The sequence below is a fragment of the Symphalangus syndactylus genome, chromosome 14 (assembly GCF_028878055.3).
Source record: "Symphalangus syndactylus isolate Jambi chromosome 14, NHGRI_mSymSyn1-v2.1_pri, whole genome shotgun sequence".
Taxonomy (NCBI): Eukaryota; Metazoa; Chordata; class Mammalia; order Primates; family Hylobatidae; genus Symphalangus; species Symphalangus syndactylus.
This window is the reverse complement of record NC_072436.2, coordinates 12,713,826-12,736,825: the sequence shown is the minus strand read 5'-3', so window position 1 is coordinate 12,736,825 and position 23,000 is coordinate 12,713,826. Positions and strand designations below refer to the sequence as shown.

At 46.7% G+C, this 23,000-nt stretch overlaps 1 protein-coding gene across 5 annotated transcripts in view; it reads left to right on the top strand.

Annotated features, from left to right (window-relative positions):
- CYTH1 (cytohesin 1) overlaps nucleotides 1–23,000 on the top strand; it is a 116,863-nt gene that overhangs the window by 52,088 nt on the left and 41,775 nt on the right. Inside the window, exon 1 of one of the 5 annotated variants that reach the window (XM_055243044.1) lies at nucleotides 2,028–2,239. The exons of 3 other annotated variants lie outside the window; for them this stretch is intronic. In XM_055243044.1, coding sequence (XP_055099019.1) covers nucleotides 2,212–2,239 — 28 coding nt within the window. In that variant the 5' untranslated portion in view covers nucleotides 2,028–2,211. Of the gene's footprint in view, nucleotides 1–2,027; nucleotides 2,240–15,442; nucleotides 15,788–23,000 lie in introns of those variants that run through there. One more of the 5 variants, XM_055243047.2, reaches the window with a different exon arrangement.

Below are 23,000 nucleotides of genomic sequence, written 5' to 3'. Positions count from 1 at the left end.
GCATTTTGGCAGCATCTGTGAAAGCTTTAAGTACTCAGGCCTCATGACCAGCTTTTCTGCCTTTCGGTGTCTATTCCAGAGAAATGCTATACCATTTGACAGTGGGGAGAAAATAGAAGTGACCTGTCTTCTTATAAGTTGGGATCACTGGCTGTGAATCAGACCTGATACCAGAAGATAGAAATGCTGTCTGGGAATCATTAAACATGGGTTTTGAAATGGTGCAGGGTGGGACTTACAACTGTGATTTTGACATACTAAACCAAAAGGTGACACGTTGGGTTTATATTAATTGCCTCTACAAAACAAAGTACTTTTTTTTTTTAATACATGCGTGTGTATTTATTCAACTGTTACTAGGCGAGAAAGAAGAGAATGTGATGAAGTCTTTGCCCTGGAGTCACGTCAGCACCTTCAGAGTCTGACTGGAGACAGCGCCCTGTTGTCTTGCCGTAGATGTGCGTGTTCCCAGCTCCCCAGTGAGACTTGCCCAAAGTCTAGCACTTCCTGCAAAGCTGCTGCAGGTGTTTGCATTTACAACCAAGACTAATAGGAGAGGGGTTTGGGAGTCCAGCAGAGAGCAGGGTGCGGAGGTTGGGCTCTGCAGCCAGGTCTCGTGCTTTGGCAAGCCGTGTAACGTCTCTGGGTGCTAGCATCCTCATCTGTGATCTGGGGATGGCAAGGACACTCACCCCATGGGATGTTTTCAGGATTAGATGAGTTAGGTCACATCAAGCTAGGCACAGAGGAAGCATGCAATAAATGTTATCTATTATGATGATGCAGTGGGAAGCTATATCTGGATCCAGCAGTTCTCCTTGGGAGAATTTTTTTCTATGCAGATGATTAAAGAGATGTGCCAAAACGTGTGCACACGTGTATTGAGATACAGAGAAAAACTGGAAATCGCTTGGAAGTCTTACAATATGGGACTGGCTAAATATTATGTCTAGACTGAGAAGAATAATAAATGTGATAGATGTCCATTTACAGTCATGAAAAAATGTTATAAGTAAAAATAGGTAGCTATAAAAGGACATACAAAATATCGTGTGTGTGTGTGTGTGTGTGTGTGTGTATCTATAGAAGAGAGAGAATCTATATAATACTTACAACAAAAGTCTGGAAAATGTCTACCAAAATGTCATCAATGGCTATCTCTTGGTGATAGGATTAAGGTGTTTTTTTCCTTGTTACTATTTTCTAATCTTCAACAATGAATATGTGTCATGAACATAATAGGACTATGCAGGCAAGAATCTTTGGGTGCAGCATATTAGAAATCATAACGGAGATAAAACTGAACTTAGATTGGGAGTTTGGCCCTTGGATTTTTTTTTTTTCTGTAATATCTGCTTTCTGCTTTTAGCCTGCGACCTCATAACATGCTGTAATGATTACGATCTCTTAGTCATGCTCTTGGGAAATGGGCTGTTATCTCATTGTGAGGGGACCAGGGATTTTAATGATTCCATTTTAAGAAAATGTAGTCAGCTTTCCATGGGCTCCCCATCCATGGATTTAACCTATTGTGGATGGAAAATAAAAAAAGGTCACACCTGTACTGAACACATACAGTTTTTTCTTTTCCTTTTCTTTAAACAATATAGCATAACAACTGTTCACATAGCAGTTACATTGTATTTGGTATTAGAAGTAATCTAGAGATGATTTAAAGTATATGAGTGGATGTGTGTAACTTATGTGCAAATAATTAAGGACTCAAGCATCCGTGGGTTTTGTTGTCCATGGGGGTTCCTGGCACCAGCCCCCCTTGGATACCAAGGGACAACTGTACTGGAAAGTGAAGAGAAAAACAGCAGTGAGCCCTGGCTATGACTTTGGATGAGTCTGAGAAAAGACTAGAAGTGTGGCTACTAAACTAGTTTGACTCCAGTGTAAGATTGCTTTCAGGGAAGCAGATGGTTAACACATTCGGAAGGTGCTTGAGCTTGACTTCAGGAACTGGGTGGTGGCACTGAGTGGGAGTGCCGCTTCTTTGGAGGCTGGAGGTTGATTGGCCCAGGCGTGCAGCCAGCCATTGCTTGTCTGTTCAGGAAGCAGCTCTGAGCTGCCCTAGTGGCTGGACAGCTTCACAGGTATCCCCGGCCTCTCCCAGTCAGACCCCACAGGAAAACTTGGCTCCCAGTAAGTTACCGCTCTCCTGGAAGCACAGAACGGACTTTTTGTGTCCTGCTGTAAGGAAACAAGATGGTCCTTAAAACCAAAGAGGAGGATGGTGAGTCACAGCCACAGCCCCCAGCCTGGACTGATGCAGCTTGGGGTATATGGAGTGGAGTTTTAGGTATCTCTTTTGATTAGCATGTGAAATCCTATGAGGATAGTTTACCGAGCCTTTTGGGGAGGAGTTAAGGACCAACCTAGACTCTGGTTTTTATCTTACTGATTTCAGGAGAAAGACTGCATAGTCTCTTAGTGGTTAGGAAGCTGAGGCTCTCTTGGGGGTGTGTGTGTGTGTGCATGTGAGAGAGAGAGAGAAGAGAGAGAGAAAGAGCGAGAAGAGAGAGAGATAGTAAGGTAACTCAGTGTTTTTAAACCAAAGAGGTTCCCCTCCAATCTTTGCTTTCATTAGAGTTCCGCCTTGGGTGTTTCTTGGTAGATTCCACTTCATACTTGGTGATTGTGTCTACTTCCTGTATCGAAATAACAGTTCGTCAGAACTTCTGGGAATTCCACAAATATCCAGAAAGAATCTGATACTAAAAAGTAAAGACATTAGAGATCGGATTGAAAGAACCAGTGAAGAGTTGAGATAAATAATACTTGTTCTATTAAATAAAATGTATCTAAGGGAAGGCCGGGCACAGTGGCTCACGCCTGTAATCCCAGCACTTTGGGAGGCCGAGGCGGGCGAATCACGAAGTCAGGAGATCGAGACCATCCTGGCTAACACGGTGAAACCCCGTCTCTACTAAAAAAAAAAAATAACAAAAAATTAGCCGGGCGAGGTGGCGGGCGCCTGTAGTCCCAGCTATGCGGGAGGCTGAGGCAGGAGAATGGCGTGAACCCCGGGGGGCGGAGCCTGCAGTGAGCCGAGATCGCACCACTGCACTCTAGCCTGGGTGAAAGAGCGAGACTCCTTCTCAAAAAAAGAACTTCCTTTGTCTGCTCCACACCCGTACTGTAAACAGTGGAGCTATGAGTAATGGGATGACAAGCTGTGCCTTCTAAATCCCAAGAGATTCTGCTGAAGAGCTGTGTCTTAAAGCCCTGGGTCAGCACAGGAGTTGTGTTTGTGGATGTGTGTGTGTTTTATTGTATTTTATTGTGGCACCTTTATCAGATGGTGATGTTGTAATGCTGTAAGACAAAACAGTAAAATGTGTACTGGGTTGTAGCTGGTAATGTATGATATATTTAAGTTTGGAATAAATATTTGGCTGTGTTTCAAAGTGGATTTTGTGAAAGTTATAATAAAACTTGGGGGTCCTCTTTAGGCTTTTCCCACTCCAGTTCACTATAAAGCACATATTTTAAATCCCCACCTCTAAGTGCAAATGATCCTGGACAGTGTCCACGGGCGACACTGAAAGCTGCAGCATGCGTGGGGGACGCTGGGAGGGAAGCACGCACAGGTGTCCATCACGATACTTCTGTATCTGAAGAGGGGTCAATAGTGAGGGGACGTGCCAGGCCAGGGCTGAACTGCCTGCTTGGTGCTTTTCTAACTGAAAGGTGAGTCCACACTAGCCAAGATCTAGTTCCAAAGGGAACACTTTTGAGAGTGGAAGAGGACACTAGTGACTATGCTGGGACAGCAGGAGTGAGCCGGGCCTGGCCATGGTCCCTCATGCTTACTTGCTGCTGGTCTTTGCGGGTGAGCCTAGCTTCAGTCCCACCGGAGGTGCTGTGTAATAGTCACTTTTTATCCTGGAGGCTTTAAAAGTCAACATAAACTACCCTATTCAACAGTGGGAGTGATGGGGGTGGGGCATGAGGTTAGGGGCCGGGAGCTTAGAGGTAGAATTACTGAACAGCTTTGCTTTGACCAAGTAACCTTAAAGAACTGGTGCTTCTCCGCTTCCCTTACCGCCTCCCACGGTGTTTCCTTGTGTTGTCACCTGGCGAAGGCAGCGTTGCCCTTTAAACCACTGCTAAAATAGATGCCCTTAGACATTGCCATGAGAGACAGAGTGGCATTTAGGTAGGTGTAAAAGGAGGGGAACAAAGGGAGTTTCCTCTGGCAGGTCCCTGAGATCCCAGGGGAGGGCAGAAGTTAAGAGTCAGTTATGCTTCCCATAGAGCTGCTTTTAACTAGACTTAATGCCCTAAAGAACACGCCTAAGAAAGGGTATGTGGGGGTTTTTGAAAATATTCTTTAAGGAAGTCAGACTCTTCTGCTGTGTTAATCTCAAACCCACAATTTTTAGGTTGAAAATATTGCTTTCTGGCTGGGCGCGATGGCTCACACTGGTAATCCCAGCACTTTGGGAGGCTGAGGCAGGCGGATCACCTGAGGTCAGGAGTTCCAGACCAACCTAGCCAACATGGTGAAACCCTGTCTCTACTAAAAATACAAAAATTAGCCGGGTGTGGTGGCAGGAGCCTGTAATCCCAGCTACTTGGAGGCTGAGGCAGGAGAATAGCTTGAACCCGGGAGGCGGAGGTTGCATTGAGCCGAAATCGTACCACTGCACTCCAGCCTAGGTGACAGAGTGAGACTTTGTCTCTAAAAAAAAAAAAAAAAACAAACACCGCCGGGCGCGGTGGCTCACGCTTGTAATCCCAGCACTTTGGGAGGCCGAGGCGGGCGGATCACGAGGTCAGGAGATCAGATCCAGACCACGGTGAAACCCCGTCTCTACTAAAAAATACAAAAAATTAGCCGGGTGTGGTGGCGGGTGCCTGTAGTCCCAGCTACTTGGAGAGGCTGAGGCAGGAGAATGGCGTGAACCCGGGAGGCAGAGCTTGCAGTGAGCCAAGATTGCACCACTGCACTCCAGCCTGGGCGACAGAGCGAGACTCCGTCTCAAAAAAAAAAAAAAAAAAAGCTTTCTGCCTTTTTTACCTGGTACACTGGTACATACATTAGTCAGTTTTCATTCTGTATATGTGTGTTAGTGAGAATTAACCAGTTTAATTAATTGGGCACTATTTTCTTAACTGCCATAAGTTATTATTATTTTTAGCTATTTCATCTTGTTAATGGTCAGTCCCCCTTGATTTGCCTTTTTTTTTTTTTTTTTGAGACAGAGTCTCACTCTGTTGCCCAGGCTGGAGTGCAATGGTGCAATCTCGGCTCACTGCAACCTCTGCCTCCCGGGTTCAAGCGATTCTCCTGCCTCAGCCTCCTCAGTAGCTGGGACTGCAGGTGCATGCCACCACACCCGGCTAATTTTTGTATTTTTTGTAGAGACAAGGTTTCGCCATGTTGGCCAGGCTTGTCTTGAACTCCTTGATCCACCCACCTTGGCCTCCCAAAGTGCTGGGATTACAGGCGTGAACCACTGTGCCCGGCCTTGATTTGCCTTTGAACGCTCTCTTTGGCATCTCTTTGGGATAGATTCCAAAATCTTTGGTGTGGGACCTGAGGCCCTTCACAGGCAGACACTAAGCCCCTTTCCGGGTGCCACTTCAGGCCTGCTGTGTCCTGGGCCCTGCCCCGTGGTGTGCCCATTGTTGCTGGCCTCCGTCACTTCCATACACTTTATCTTGCTTGGTATACACCATTCTCTTCTTGTCCATCTGGGGAATCCGTTGGTCCTTCAAGTTCTGGCTCACAGGCCGGCCCCTCTGAAGCCTCTTGGCATTGCCTGGAATTCTGTGAGTACTTACTACACTTGGCCGCTGTGGCCGGGTGTGCTGCTGCTATGGGCTTACATGCCTATCCCCACTGGCCTTCACTTTCTGTGCAGGCCAGGGACTGGAGCTATTTAAATCCCAGCTCCAAGCACAGGCTGCGCCTATGGCAGATGCTCAGTAAACGCTGAGCTGAAGTGAATCTGTGTATTTCAGTAAGAGAAAAGAAAAAGAGCTGAGGATGCAGCCGGTGGCCTGAATGTGAATTGGGCTCTATTAGTAGTGTACCTGAGGTAGATTATTTGTACTCATTGAGTCTTTATCTTACCTGTAAACTGATGAGAACAGTGTGTAGTTCATTGTCAGAAATAATGCAGAGTTACAGTTGAGCTTTGTTGGAAAGTTTAAAAAAGTGGAAATGAGAAAATGTTTTAAGCTGTAAGATAGCATGTGCGTATAAACTTGTATTATTTGCAGGAAAATATGCCAAATAGAATAAAGTATAGGCTTCCTCACTGGGACACTGGATTTTCAGATTGCATCTAAAATGCTGTCCTTGATGTGAACTTTCCACGTTATCCTTTTTTTTTGAGATGTAGTCTCACTCTGTTGCCAGGCTGGGTGCAATCTTGGCTCACTGCAACCTCCGCCTCCCGGGTTCAAGCGATTCTCCTGCCTCAGCCTCCTGAGTAGCTGGGACTACAGGAATGTGCCACCACGCCCGGCTAATTTTTGTATTTTTAGTAGAGACAGGGTTTCACCATGTTGGCCAGGATGGCCTCTATCTCTTGACCTCGTGATCTACCTGCCTTGGCCTCCCAAAGTGCTGGGATGACAGGCGTGAGCCGCCGCGCCCGGCCGTTACCCCACGTTTTAATGCGTGCCATGTGATTGTGGTAGTCTCTAGTTGGACAAGCTGCTTAGGTTGTGGTGTTTGCAGGAAGACCTGAGGTGCTGTAACTATCAATTCATATCCCCCTAGATAGTTCTCACTCCCTTCCTTATGGATTTTGTATTTTGCAGAATCAAAAATGGTTACATCCTTATTTTTAAGCAGGAGCATGTTTGGCATTGTACAAAGCACACATCATAGCAAGAAACCTGTATCACCATCTGCTGTGACAAGTTTTGAAGAGGATTCACTCTGGTTTGAATTTTATAGGCTTTCCTGTTGAGTACACCAGAGATGAATGCTCACAGTATTACACAGAGAATTAGAACTGCCCTTTCTTCTTAATGAAGGTGAATAGAAACAAGGGCTTGGATTCTGCCCCTCTGAAGAAAGCTGACCCTTATCCATTGTCTGAGTCTTTCTGTAGCCTCACAAGTTTTTTCTTCATTATGGAATGTGAAAGCACAGGACTGGCTGTGGGGGGTCAAGACCCAAAGTCTGATTAGGCAGGAGGGATGTGGAAGGCAGCAGGTGGAATTTTCTAAGAAGTCAGTATCGGTGGAGAGAAAAGGCAGGTATCGTAGGTCTTGGTAGGCACAGGTCTGGGCATTGAGAGCCTTTATCAGCCTGCAGCGTGGTCAGCTGAAGGGAGGACAAAGTCAGGGACTGTAGATGCAGATAGGAGGTAGAGTTGGAGCAGGAGTGGCCCTAGGAAACAGGAGAGATTCCCGTTTTCATCCACCCCTCCCTGTGCTTCAGGAGGGTTCGCAGGAACGTGTGTGTGGCTGCAGGCTGACAGAACCTGCAGTGTAGTATACTGCTGGTTAAATCAGAGATGGAGGGCTAGACCTTCTGGAAATTTTTAATAGTATCCATCTCTCATTTTTCCCTTGGATTTTGATAATCCCGCAAAGGCAACTTTACTGGATTTATAGTGTTCTTGTCTCTGCCTTTCTTTCTGTTTTCAGCCCAGCTGAGATTTCCTTTTTAGAAAAGGACTCCTAGAACTGCCACCATCTTCTCCTGTTTACCTTCTGAAGAACTTTAACTTATGGGGAATTCATATGGGTTTTGTGTTACCGCTGGAGCCATTAAGTAATTACCTGGGACAGAGTCACTAACAGTAGTGTAATCACAGACTCTTAAAGCCATGAGGTGCCTTAGAAGTTATCTAGTCTAGCCCTGGTCAGTTCTGCAAATGAAAGCCATTGCTGTGGCTCCTGGGAAGGACTCTGAAAACTGAGCCCAAATCAGCCAGGATTTTAAGTTTCAACAGCCACTGTTGAGTTATGCTGATCTCATGCCTTCATATATTCCAAGTTAGCTTTTTGTTTTTCTCCTGACTACGTGATGGGTTGATTCTGTAGACCTAGGTAATATACTAGGGGAAAAATGGAGACAGAAAAGTCAAATTCTGCTTTCCTGTAGATCAGCTGGTGTGTGAAGACATGCCCTAGCACATTCACTTCTTCCATAATAAGATAATTTCGTGCTGAGCGTGCTGGCTCACGCCTGTAATCCCAGCACTTTGGGAGGCCGAGGCAGGCAGATCACGAGGTCAGGAGATCGAGACCTTCCTGGCTAACACGGTGAAACCCCGTCTCTACTAAAAATACAAAAAATTAGCTGGGCGTGGTGGCAGGCACCTGTAGTCCCAGCTACTCGGGTGGCTGAGGCAGGAGAATGGCGTGAACCCAGGAGGCAGAAGTTGCAGTGAGCTGAGATTGCGCCACTGCACTCCAACTTGGGAGACAGAGCGAGACTCCATCTAAAAAATAATAATAATAATTTCGTAACTTGTATCATGTTCTTCCTTCCTCTACAGAGGAATCATGGAAGCTCAACTTCTGACCTAAAAAAAGATGCCGTGAATTTCTTTTTTTGAGTCAGTGACCGTCTTTTTTTTTGAGACGGAGTCTCGCTGTCTCCCAGGCTGGAGTGCAGTGGCGCGACCTTAGCTCACTGCAAGCTCCGCCTCCCAAGTTCACACCATTCTCCTGCCTCAGCCTCCAGAATAGCTGGGACTACAGGCGCCCGCCACCATGCCTGGCTAATTTTTTTTTTTTTTTTTTTTTCGTATTTTTAGTAGAGACAGGGTTTCACCATGTTAGCCAGGATGGTCTTGATCTCCTGACCTCGTGATGTGCCCGCCTTGGCCTCCCAAAGTGCTGGGATTACAGGCATGAGCCGTGGCACCCGGCCTAGTCAGTGACTATTGACGCCTTTCCTTCTGGTGTCTAAAGTCTCTTTTTTCCCTTTGTATTTTCTGTGAAGAATCGGAATTCTGAGTCACAGAATTCAGACGAGAGACCACATATGAAATCACAGCAGAATGGGTGTAGTTACAACAGGCACTTCATGGGCATTAAAACAGGATCCAAGGATGTTTCTTCTATAATAGAAATATTGGGCCAGTCTGAGCAAATGTAAGTGGCTGGGGGCATTTCTGTATTTTCTTTGAATAAAAACTTCAACATCAAATTTTGTGTTAGTTGTGGATCCAGATATACAGATAGGCAGAAGAGGAAGAGTCCAAGCCTCCCCCACTCTCTTTCCACAATCCTTGCTTTGAAAGGTGATTCCTGCTAGCAGTTTCAAGAGCGTCCTTCTCAGAAGCTCCCTGTGCGTTGAGCAAGCCTAGGTGTTACTTGTGAGAAGGTATTCTGTGCCATCCTGTTTCACCAGATGTGTCTTAGAGATCTTTTCATATTAGCCTTTACAAATCACCTCATTCTTTTAAATTACCAAATAGTTCTTAGGTAGTTTAAAATTTTTGGAATTTGGGGAGCATATCCACTGAATTTAAGAATCAAATTCATAAGTTTGATTCAAATCAAATCAAAAGGTGTGTGCTCTTTCTGTTTTGCTAGTGCCAAAGGTTGTACTAGTTTACACTCTCCCAGCAGCACGGGAGACTGCCTGTGTAGCTCACTCCCCTGACAGTATTTTGTCTCATCTGGCATTCTGATTCCTGGCGACTAATGGAAAATGGTATGTTATTCATGTTTTAATTTGCATTAAACACAGAGTGACTGTGGGCATCTTTTTCTGTGTGACCATTTGTATTTCTCTTTTTGTAATCTGTCTTCTGTATCCTTTGTTCATTGTATTCATCTTTGCTTTACTAATTTTTATGCTGCTTTCTTTGTGACTTAAGTAAATTAACCCTAGCCAGGTGTGGTGGCACACACTTACAGTCCCAGCTATTCTGGAGGCTGAGGTGGGAGTATCGCTTGGGGCCAGGAGTTTGAGGCTGCATTGAGCTATGATCACACCACTGCACTCCAGCCTGGGTACAGAGTGAGACCCTCTCTCTAAAAACAATAAGTTAATTTATTTTAAAAAAAGATATTAACCCTTTGTCATATGTTTTGTGAATTTATTGTCCTAGTTGTTTACCTTTTGGCTTATGGGATATTATTTCTCACTCAGAAGCTTTTCATTTTCATGTCGCAAATGAAGAGACTCACCAATATTATGACTATATTAATTCATGCTCTATCCTAGAATTATTCAGGTTTTATTTTACATTAACATCTTTGATTAAGCTAGAATTCATTTCAGCTTAGTTTTATCCCAAATGGCTAGCTGGCTATTTATTTGCCCAGCACCCTTGACTGAATAATCCTATTTTTCTTTACCAATTCAAAGTGCTACCTGTGTGTTTCAGTATTTCTTGAGTTTGTTTTCTGGTCTTTTTCTTCTGTTGCAGTTTCAATTACCGAAGCCTCACGTGCTTTAATCTCTGTTAGCTACACCCTCACATTACCCTTTCTCCCTTTCGTATTTTTCTGAATATTCTCATATATATATTTTCCCATGTGAAGTTTAATATCCTTTTTATTATATTTCTGTAAACATCATGTTGGTAATGTAAATAATTTTTTTTTTTTTTTTTTGAGACGGAGTTTCGCTCTCGTTGCCCAGGCTGGAGTGCAATGGCGTGGTCTTGGCTCACTGCAACCTCTGCCTCCCTGGTTCAAGTGATTCTTGATCATGTGCCACCACACCCAGCTAATTTTGTATTTTTAGTAGAGATGGGGTTTCACCATGTTGGTCAGGCTGGTCTCGAACTCCTGACCTCAAGTGATCTGCCCACCTCGGCCCCCCAAAGTGCTGGAATTACAGGAGTGAGCCACTGCATCCGGCGTAAATAATGTTTTTAAACATCGTGGTGTATGTACGAGAACTTTGATTACTGGGGTCTTTCTACCTTTGCTCAGGTCCCTTTTGTTTTCCGTGTTTCTTTTTCCTGTCTAGATGAGAGGCTGGCCCTGCTGCAGGAGCCAGCCTGGCTTGGGGAGGATTTACCAGTGTTTGGGTTAGAACAGAGTTTGTCCAGGGAAACCAACTATATCATGCCACCTAGATGTGGGCATCTGTTTGTCGTGGAGGGAGGCCATAGGACACGTGTCCTTCATGTTATCAGGGATTCACTGCCCTCTCACGGGTCAGCGCCTCTTCAGCTAGTTCCGGAGCGAGTGTGCTGCCCTGGATCTCAAAGGTGCGGAGCGTGGCCTGCCTTCTGCTCCTCCTCACTGCTCTCCTTGGCTGCCCCTGCCACAGGTCTCCTCTTTCTTCCTCCTAAAGTTCTGCCCTCTGCATGGGCAGGAGATAGGGGACGGTCCAAGAGCAGCCTCATGAGAGCAGCCAAGACAGAGAAGAAGCCCGCCCTCCTAGCACACTGAGTTGGCACCGGAAGGATGCACTGGCCAGGAGGCTTGGGTCGGCTGTGCCTGCTCCAGCCTTGCCCTGCTGGTAGGTGGAGGCAGGGGGGCCAGTATCCCGGGCCTGCCCGCGACTTGGAAGGCTGGTGCCCTAGTCAGCTCCTTCTTACGCCTCTCCCAAACTTTTGCAAACCTGGACTCGGGGCAACTCTGGTAAGGGTGATGTCTGGAACAGGGAGCCAGTTTGTTTCTGTTTTGAGGTGAAGGTAGAAATGACCTCCCTTTCAAGAGATCTTCAAGGCCTTCTCAGAGCAGGAACAGATGCCAGTTTTTGCTTCTTTGAAGAAGGATTTTATGCTCCTAGCGTTTACTAAAGAATAATGAGGCATTTTAAAGTATAAGGAGTGGAATAGAGTTTAAAGAAACAAGTAAAAAAATCCCAGGCCTCTGTTTTCATGGGACACAGAAGGAGGAGAGATTGAGAATCCTGACTCGCCTAAAAGCTTTATGCTTATCATGTCTGTGGTGCTTGGAGCCTGTGGCCCAGGTGATTTGGGGTTTGGGGACGCCTTATGGGCGGAGAGGACCTTGGAGCAGCATTGTGAATTCGTGGGTTTGGGATGCTGATGCAACTGCGAGATTTGAATGTATTCCTTGCGTCTCATTTTCCACTTTAGAAATAAAGTGATTGATGCACATTGCCGTTGCCCGCTTGTCAGAGGGTCACTTTCTGTTTCCAGCTGTCCTTGCACCTGAGAGAGAGAACTGGAAAGAGGATGGGAAGTCAGTATCGGTTTGGGGAATTAGTGCTGGATAAGGATGGTAGTTGAAGGTGTGAGCTGGAGTAGGGCAAGAAAACACTTATTTCTTTGCTACCACTTCTGAACGGAAGTGCAGACCGCGGTGCAGTGAAGACTACGCAAAGCTTCCAGTCCCTTTTCTATCTCATGGCGCCTGGCTGCCGTTTCTTGCTCTTCCAGAAGAGCTTCTTTATCTCTCGCCCAACTCAACAACAGAATAGAATCCACCTGTCTCGGTGTCAAATTCAAAGGCACCACAGTCTGCCTGGAGCTTGCCTTCCAGACTCTGTGCCTTGTGCTGCCCTTTCCACCTCTGCCTGGACTGCCCTCTCCCAGGCTATCACGTGGAGCCGTCTTGAACTAACCTGGGCCCTGCTCTTCTCTGACCCCCACTCCGCATAGCACCTTGCAGACAGCATTTATTTGGCATTTACGGGCTGCCTGTTTCTTTTTTCTTTAAAAGGAATAGTAACACATGAGCTCTTGGAGGGCCGAAACCATGTCTTTTCAGCATTGTGTCTTCCACAGTAACTGACAGGGTGCCTCGTTTCCATGCAGTGAACTTTTTAAAACATTGTTGAAGCTGGGTGCGGTGGCTCACGCCTGTAATCCTAGCACTTTGGGAGGCCAAGGCGGGCAGTTCACAGGGTCAGGAGATCGAGACTATCCTGGCTAACGGTGAAACCCCGTCTCTACTAAAAATACAAAAAAATTAGCCAGGCGTGGTGGCGGGCGCCTCTAGTCCCAGCTGCTGGGGAGGCTGAGGCAGGAGAATGGCATGAACCTGTGAGGCAGAGCTTGCAGTGAGCCGAGATGGCGCCACTGCACTCCAGCCAGGGTGACAGAGCAAGACTCCATCTCAAAAAAAAAAAAAAGACTGTTGAATTATGAGTCTGAGAAATTATTTTTTAAAACGTTCATTTTCTCTGTTGGTCCTGAGATTCCTATTCTGTGGCCAGTCGTTTCCTGTGATTCTCTCTGATGGCTGTGGTTTCATAAGCTTGATTGTGCGGTATATATTGTGGCATCTGTTTTGTTCAGATATGAGGAGGGCCACACTGCAGACTTCTTGGTTGCAGCTTTTTTTTGTAACTTCTTTGTCCGCTGACATCCTTTTCTCATGTTGTCTGTGCCTAGAATTAACTGAAAGTGCAGGTTTTTGCCACCTGCAGTCTCTGGCCTGGGTCAAGCTAAAGCCTTTGCCTAGGTTCACACACCGCAGGTAAACCCCGGCTGTGATCCACTCTGTCGGCGTAGTGGAAGCTGGCCATGTTAAAGGGAGAGCCATAGTGAGCCTTGCACACGATGACTGAGTCTTCTGTAGAGAGTCACGGGTCAGAACTCACCTGCTGGGCTCTTTCAATCCCTGAAGAGAGTGTGTATGTGTATATGTGTATTTGTGTAAAAACCAGTGATGTCACCTCAAAATAAGACAGCCCTTAGGACTATGAAAAGTGCTATGAGAATACTTACGGTACAAGATATTACTGAAAAGCAAGAGCTTAATTTCAAGTGAAATCCCTGGGAAACATGGTGGTAGATAACCAGCGTGGATAGTCCAGGCTGTGTTCTCTGAGTTTGTTTTTATCACGTAATTTATCACCTGGTTATTTACCAAGTGATAAAGAAGGTCATCAGTTGATGGTTAATATGTGTAAACTGAGCAGGGAGCATGGCTGGAGGAATCTGAGTTCTCCCTGTAGGAGGTAAGACTCGACGGATGGCGAGGATGAGCTTCTGAACAAGACGTAACTGAGTACTCCGGTGGATCCAGGGAAAGTGGAATCTTCTTGGACTGGGAGGAGAGGTGGGATGGCTTACTAGACAGTGAGAAGGAGGAAGACAGGGGCCCAGGGACATGTTGCACTGGGACTCTCAATATACATTTTGTAGAATGTAGAATTTTAGAATTTGTTTAGTATGATTGTTTTAAATGAGTACTACTCTCGACACTAAAAGAAAATTGTTCACGCTATGGCTGTTTCTTGAAAGACAGGATGCAACGCAGAGCCAGGGTATTTGGGTCAGGCCTGGTGGCACTGCCTGGTGATGAGAACGTCTGTTTGCATTCCCCAGCCAGCCCAACCCCCATGGCATGGCAGTGGAGGCAGGGCTTGCAGAGGGGCGGGTGCCTTCCATGACTGATTTCCTAATGGCAGGAGACTGGAAAGGAGGGAGGGTATGGGAGTGTTTTTAGGATTCCCACCCCCTCTTCCATTGTTTATCTAGAGCAATGGCTCTTAACCAGGGCAGTTTTGCCTCGCAGGGGACATTCAGCAATGCCTGGAGACATTTTTGGTTGTCAAACCTGGTTGTGGGGAATCGGGATGGGGGTGCTGCTGGCACCTAGTGGGTAGAGGCCAGGGACGCAGCTAAGCACCCTGCAATGTACAGGGAAGCCCCCACCACAAAGAGTGACCTGCTCCCTGTGCCAGTAATGCCCAGACTGAAGAACCGTGCTCTAGCACAGTGATTTCCCTTTTACTTTCTCTCCTTGGTTATTTTAGAATTGTTTAAAAAATATCTCCTCCCTTCTTAGTCAAAAGCTGTGTGTGGTCTGCAGTAACCCTGTATTGTGTATCACTTAGGGGCCTGGGTCTCTGGAGTTCATGCTTTTGGGACCGGGGTCCCAAATCTGCGTGTTTAACAAGTGCCCTTGGTGATTCTCGTGCCCTCTGAGGTTTGAGAGCTGCTATCCTCAGGCTGTAGCCATATTTCTTGTCACCAGCCATCTTGTATTATCATCCCCAAGGTTCACTTGCCTAACATTCCAACCTGATAATAGGCAAGTGTCCTCAAAGGCCATGCCGCAGCCTCTGGTGAAGAAAGAACCATTGGTGGCTGCGAGTGTACTGAGTAGGAGGCGAGTCCTTCTTGGTAAAAAGGCTGGAGTGTCCCTCGTGGAAGTGGAGGGCATGGGATCCCTGGAGGAAGGGAGCAAAGGATACTCCTCCTGAAGCCCCTCCAGGACGGTGTTGGAGCAGTCTGGTCAGTGCCACTTTGCCTGCTGACCTGATGCGGGGCAGTGGGAAGGACTAGGCTTGTGCCTTCGGGGTGACAGAGCATCCACCCCCTAGATCCAGTCTCTAGTTTATCCATGCAGTAAGGAGAGGGCATCTGGAGTAAGGTTGGCATTCTTGCAGTGAAAGCAGGCATCAGGCTTTTGCTTCTGAGGGAGAGAGGAAAGCAAGTGCAGCCTGTGCGCAAATGCTGGTGGTGCCTCCCCTCCCCCCCGGGAGGCCGGGAATGGGGGATAGTAGGAGGGGCTGGCTGTGACTGCATTCATGGAAATGAGCCTGGAGGAGCGGAGCAGCACACACTCGGAGCATCTGCTAGGGCTGCAGCTCTGCGCGTCCATCTCTGCGCTCTGCGCCAGCCTTCCCCACCAGGCCCAGCGAGTTTCCACCTGCAGGGCCGGTGCTCTCAGCTTTTGTTTTCTCGGGACACCTTCTTCTTTACCCCTGCTGTGCTGGCGCACACATGCTGTCCTTGCTCCGGCTCTCCCTGCACCTACAGCTGTGGGAGCTCCCGGCAGCCTGGGACTGTGGGGTTGCTGCACGGAGCCACCATGGCCTCTGACGTGGAGAGCTGTGACCTGCCGAGGCTTTGATGTTGCTGCCCAGGGCTGGCCAGGACACTGGGGCCGCAGGAGAGGGGACTCACCGTGGGTAAGAGGCTGGTGGATGGCGTGTGGAGCCCTGTCAGCAGATTTCCCATTATGTGTTGCTGCCTGCCTGCCTCTCCCACCCAGCAGCCAGCAGTAGGAGCTGATGTGTGCGTGGCTGTCTCTCTGCATGTCTGTCCTTTGGGTCTGCATTCTGTACTCTCCTCTGAAGGTTTTTCCACTACACCTTTGGATAGGTATCCAGGCATTCAGTGTAGTTTCTTCTAAGCCTGAGACTTAGGAACACTCCAGTAGTCAATTTCCTTGGTCCAGCTTCCGTGAGGTTTGAAATAGGGGGGCAGAAAGCAGAGGGACAGATTCAGGGTGATCTCCCCTCTAGGCCCGCCACCCGTGGAGTTTGTTTTACTCAGCAAGGACTTGGGAACCTTTCCTGGGCACGAGTAGTCCTCTTTCTATCAATACACATAGAAAAGGAGTTGGAATTATACATCGCATTTAATGCTAGGGGTCCTTTCCAGCTGTCAGACTGAGGGAGAATATTTCAATGTACAGAAAAATCCAGAGCATTACAAAGGGCTAGCAAACAAATAGATTTTAGCCACTGAGGGTAAAGTGAGAGAGAATTGACTTCCAAGCCACCAAGCCTCTCTTTTGGACACGGAAAGGGTGTGGTGGCCCAGCTGTGCAAGCTGACAGTGGTTGCAGCTGGCAGGCACGGGGAGTGGCAGCTTCACCCAGGGGACAGGAGCCTGCCTCCTTGGGAGGAGGGGCGAGCAAGCTGATTTGGCTTGTTTGGAGGAAGAGGGAACTCCAGGCTTTCCCTGGGAGTGAAGGAGCAGGCCGCCTGGCTCAAGGAGGCTAGGGCTAGAAAATGGTTCTTCCTTGTGGAGCTCTGCGTCCAGTCCCTGGGATCCTTTCGAAACAGCAGTGGAGTGCCAGAAAGAAGCTGCTGGGAAACCCCAGCTATATCAGCTATATCAGGTGTTGTCACTGTGAGCTTTTAGAAAAGGTTAAAGTTCTTAAAATGGTTGTTTTCTAGTTTTTAGCTTTTATTGAAAGCGGATGTTAACTTTATTTTTCTAAACCAAATTCGTAGGATAAAATTTTGTCACTTAGGTTCTGTTACTACCTTGAAATGCAGGCGAAGTCTTTGAGTTCTAGGATTTATGAAATTAAATTTTTTGATACCTTACTTTTTTGTTTTTTGAGATGGAGTTTTGCTCTTGTTGCCCAGGCTGGAGTGCAATGTCGCAATCTCGGCTCGCTGCAACCTCCGCCTCCCAGGTTCAAGCGATTCTCCTGCCTCAGCCTCCCAAGTAGCTGAGATTACAGATACCTGCTACCACGCCCAGCTAATTTTGTATTTTTTTGGTAGAGATGGGGTTTCACCATGTTGGTCAGGATGGTCTCGAACTCCTTACCTCAAGTGATCCACCAGCCTCGGCCTCCCAAAGTGCTGGGATTACAGGCGTGAGCCACTGCGCCCAGCCAATACCTTCCTTTTATAAGACAGTTGAGAAGGGCTGGGTGACATCCTCATTACATAAGTGAGGAAACTGAGGCTGGAAGGGGTCATTGTTTGCTCCAGGTCACAAAGTAGTGAGTGAAAGCCCGGGCAGCATCTCCTGTGAACGTGAGGAGCTCTCAGGTGAGATGGCTCCAAGACTGAGGACAGAAGTCTTCCCTGAAAATGTAGTAGTAATAAAAGTCTTTAATAGATTTACTGTTAGTGGGGAAACTGGGTAGTTTTTACATGGAAGAAATTTAAATTAGAATAGTCTAAATATTCATATTGGCAATTTGCTGGAAGGCACCTCTGCCTCTATGTTGAATACCATTTCTGCTAGCTGCCTGCTAATTTAACTCTTTTTGGTCCTGGGTAGTGTGTGTAATTTTTTTTATTTTTATTTTTATTTTTATTTTTTGAGACAGAGTCTTGCTCTGTCGCCTGAGCTGGAGTGCAATGGTGCAATCTCGGCTCACTGCAACCTCTGCCTCCCAAATTCAAGCGGTTTTCTTGCCCCAGCCTCCCAAGTAGCTGGGACTACAGCTGCATGCCACCACGCCTGGCTAATTTTTGTATTTTTAGTAGAGACAGGGTTTCACCACGTTGGCCAGGCTGGTCTTGAACTCCTGACCTCAGGTGATCCACCTGCCTCAGCCTCCCAAAGTGCTGGGATTACAAGGCATGAGCCACCACACCCAGCCGTAAATTCTTTTAAGAAATGTCTTAGGCTGCAAATTGGTGGTGAGATACTTACTTTAAAATGCACTTACGCAAAAGTCAAATCATAGTTTCTTGGGAAAGGGACTAAGGTAAGCAGACAGAGAAGTTAGAATATTGCTGTGAAATTTTTATTTTATATTTTTATTTTTTTAAGAGAGGGTCTTACTCTGTCACCCAGGCTGGGTGCAATGGTGTAATCTGGGCTCACGGCAACCTCCACATTCCAGGGCTTATGCGATCCTCGCACCTCAGCCTCCTAAGTAGCTGGGACTACAAGTGCGTGCCACCACACGTGGCTAACTTTTGTATTTTTTGTAGAGGTGAGGTTTTGCCATGTCATCCAGGCTGGTCTCAAACTCCTGAGCTCAAGCCATCTCCCTCCCTCAGCCTCTGAAAGTGCTGGGGATGGCTGGGTGCAATGGCTCACGCCTGTAATTCCAGCACTTTGGGAGGCTGAAGCAGGCTGATCATCTGAGGTCAGGTGTTCGAGACCAGCCTGGCCAACATAATGAAACCCCGTCTCTACTAAAAATACAAAAATTAGCTGGACGTGGTGGCAGGCGCCTGTAGTCCTAGCCACTGGGGAGGCTGAGGCAGGAGAATTGCATGAACCCAGGAGGCGGAGGTTGCAGTGAGCTGAGGTTGCGGCAGTGCACTCCAGCCTGGGCGACAGAGCAAGACTCCATCTCAAAAACAAACAAACAAAAAAACAAATCAAAGTGCTGGGGGTATTATAGGCATGAGCCACCATGCCAGGTCTTTATTTTTAATGGTGGTAAAATACATATAACAAAAAATGTAACCATCTTCAGCCTGTTAAGTTCAGTAGTACATTCATACGTTCATATTATTGTGCAATCCAGTCTCTAGAACTTTTTCATCTTGCAAAACTGAAACCCGCCATTAAACTTTCACTCTCCCACTCCCCCTCTCTCCAGCCCCTGGCAGCATCCATCCCACAGTCTGTCTCTATGGTAGTTTGACTACTCCAGGGGCCTCTTAACAGTGGAATCCTTCAGTATTTGCCCTTTTGTGACTGGCTTAATGTCCTCCAGGTTCATCCATGTTGAGCATACATCAGAATTTCCTTCCTTTTTAAGGTACTAAGTTTGAAAAGTATTACTGTGTTTCTGACTCAGTGAGTGGGAAACTTAATTGGTTTCCCAAAGTAGATAGACTGTGTGAAGGTGTGAACCCTTCAGTGTATTATTGGCAGAAAGTGTCACCTGGGCCTCCCGCTCTAGTCACACCCCTTTGCTACATCCATCTTTCTTCATCCTCTAATCCTAACAGTTATCCTGAGGACTGTCTCGAAATTTCAGGCTTCCAGTAAAATCCTGGTATCATTACAACTGTTTGCTTTACATCTCTCTTCTGTTACATTTTACCTGAAAGATACACTGGATTTTGGTTGCATTCTTATCCCTGCCTTAAAGATCTGACCCCACATATTTGTAATGTCAGCATGGAGTTTTGTGAAAGTTGAAGATTACTTTTCTCAGTGAGGGGAAAAAGTTCCCCTATAGCAACCCATTCTCCATTTGTAGTAATGATCTGCAAGAACTTTATCTTTCACTCCTCGACTGCTTTTTTCCTCTTGTTTGCTGCCTTACCTGCAGCTGTTAGCCATGCCTCACAGCACTGCCTTCTTATCCTATAGTTTTTAACTTACCAGATTTTGTATTACTGTGGGTTATTTGTATGTTCCCCATGTGATATAAAAGTTGTAGTCATTTTAAACAGTACCCTGCTCTGGAAGCAACCTCTTAGCTTAACTGTTTGCTTTGAGGCACAGATGGGGGAAGTAACTTGCCCAGGGTCATCCAGATGGTGAGTGTGGCCCCAAGCTAGGCTTAGGACCCAAGACCACTCCCTGTAGAGTGGCAGTCCCCAGATCCGTCCCAAAAGTTGGGTGAGGCACCCATGCTGTGGATTCATACAGCCTTGTGCATGATCCCTCGTTGACACGCACACCTGAAGTCATCACCTTCTCAGTGGATGCTTCCAGGGACTGCTGCTCCTGCCGGAAGGAATCAGATCTGTCTCTTCAGTGTTGTACCCCCGCTGCCTTCCACCTAGTAGGCAAGCAGTAAACGCAGGCTGAATGCGTCAATGATGACATTGTTAGAAAGAAGCAAAAGAGGAAGATGAATTGGGTATGCAGATAAAGGAAAGACATCTGGCATTTGTTGGGCACCTGTTTGTGCTCGCAGTTTTATCTTTTCCATCACGCATTCCTCACAACAATGCTAACTGCAGTGCCATTTTACAGCTGGACAAAACTGAGGCCCAGAGAGATTAGCAGTTTGTTGAACATTGGTATGTCTCCAAAGCGTGAGTTCTTTCCAGTATTTTGAAGTTTTTCAAATTATAAGTCACTGGGATTTTCTGGGAGACAAAGTGACTTACACCCATAGGGTAGTGCAGAGGGAGGTGGACACACTGGTTTGTTGAGGGTCTAACTAGTAGGATTGACACAGGTATGTGGCGAGTAAGTGCTGAATACTGGAACCAGTGCTAAGGACATTTGGAGTTTCTTAGCCCTCACGCCATGATCACTGTATCTTTGGAGGTTGGAGGAACAAGATGGCTTCCCAGATGTGCGCTTTTGAACCCAAAGCCTGGTTTGTAAATAGCCAGTTGTTCTCCTCTGAGCAGGTGGCAGTTGCTGTAGAGGCTGTAGAAAAGCTAGGTGCTTTATTTCACTACTACCACTGCTGTTTTAGACAGAGCTTAAGGTTAAGAGAGAAGGAGCGTGTGTGTGTGTGTGTGTGTGTGTGTGTGTGTATTCAGTGTTTATGAAACTTCCAGGTCTGTAAAGGGGTGTGGCCGTGATTAGCAGGAGGGCACCCGTTGGCAGCAGGCCAGCTGGAGGGGATGAAAGGGAAATGGCAATGACCTCCTTGGCCTGGGAGCAACTCTGACTAAGGTAGTTACTTTTTGTATGTTTACCTTCTCCGCAAATGAGGGCTCACTCCTTGATTACTTTATAAAATGTTTCCCTGCGTTGTTGGTTTAAATATGGACCTTTTTATCCATTGAAGGGCAGAGACTATAAGAAAGATGCCGGTTAATCATTATGGTGGAAAAAAATAAGGCAAGTGATGTATTTTAAAGCTAGGCAGAGGAGTCTGGTGCTAACTGGATGACCTCAAAGAGACATCTCGGTCCTAAAGCATGCCTTGGACACATTCATTTGACAGTACCTACGGGGATTTAGGACAGTGTGGTCCTGGCAGCTGCTATGTGTCTGCCAAGCAGAACCTGCTGTCAGCTGCGTTTTCCGTGGAACTTCATGGCGTATCCCTGGGCATCTGCCTGTGGCCGGTGGAGCGCGGGTTGCAGGATTTTAGACTAGAGCCCGCCATGTGCTCATGTATCGTCCTCTGGCTTGGAAAGAGGGCTCTGTCCCTTTAAGACAGTCCTCCTTTGTATGCCACTGGCTGGAACCCATTTCAGCTCTGGGTTTCTGCCGACTGTTAAAATCTGCAAAGCAACATTTAAATAAATAAATAAATGAAAGCTTCCCTTGTGTGGCTTTCCTATTCACAGCCAAGCACAATAGCGCCTTGTTGTTTTTGTCACTTTAATCCCCTTCATTAAATTGGAACCCTGGAAAGAAATGGTGATGGGGCTGATGCTGGACCGTCCCCCTGACTGCCAGCCGGACACCTTGCGGATTAACCTTTGTGGGCATGGATTCTGGGTGCCCCTCTGGCAATGGGCGAGGAGGGCGAGCGAGCAGGTGGTGTGTCAGGGCAGCTCCCCCTCTGGTTTGTCTCCATTGTGCTCAGGCTGCTGGCAGGGACAACCTGCTGCCCTCCCCAGTGGCCATTCTTTTAAAGAGCAAGGGGTTCAGCCGCCTCCCTGGCACACTGCCTCCCTGGCACATAAGCGTGGCTGCAGCACGTGGCAGTGGGGGAGGGAGGAGCTGTTTGTTGTGCTGCCATCTGGCCCATCTGAGCCGTTCTTTTGCAGTTTAACCCTAATGGCTACACAGGAGAGAAGTGGCATGAATAGACAGGTTTCCCAGGGTGTGGACGGTGCTTTCGCAGAAACTCCCGGGGTATGAGGTAGACATGGGTATTTCTGACCACCACCTTTCTTGTTCCAGCTGTGGCCTTTGCAGCATCCTGAAGACACTAGCCAAGATTGTAGGAATCAATCACACCTCAGCTCTCCAGCGATAGTGTTGAATCTTTATGCTGCAACATGAAATTAAGCATTTTGTCTTTGGATGTTTTTTCTGTCTTTTGATGTTGCATTGTTAAGTTTATGCAGAGGAAAACACTTATTAAAATGTTAGATTTTGCCTCATCTCAGAATAGAATTCCACTAGAAAAATGAGGTGTAGTTCAGCTTTTTAAAATAAAGTTCTTGAATGATTTGTTGAGCCAGAAGGGAAGCAGCATTATGGTTTAAAGTTAGTATGGAATGGAGAAGTAATTTAGCAGTCATGTGGCAAATGTCAGGAGATTGGATCAAAATAAATTTAGATAAATGTCTTATTTATTCTAGCTACAAATTGGCCTGAAGCGTTTTCTGTCTGACTCCAAGGACACAGAAGGGCTATCTTTTCTAGTGACCATAGTTGTACATTTTTAGTCTTTTGTTTTCAAATTGTCGTAGTACATATGTCTATGTATTTTAAAGCAAGTATTCAGGGGCTTATATGTCCTGTTTCTCTATTCCCAGACCCACTCCCCAAAGCAGCCACTATTAATTCACTTTTTTCTGCTCTTAGGTCTTCAGTGGGTGCTGCCAAGTTCTTAAATTGGTGATTATTTTGTCAAAATCAAAGATTATCTCCTGCCTTCCACCTGTGATGGATGAGGATGCAACTCACACCATTCTCTTCCTTCCTTCTCTCACTGTCCATTTTTGGTAGTTGATGACAATTTTCAGTTCCTGGATTTTTACCTTTGGCATGTTTACAGCGTGGGTTTCTTGTTCATGACCCTTGTCCATGCCTGTGGTCTCCAGTGTTGTAGGAGGAAGCTGTGGGGACCATTTGGGACCCTGCTACCCT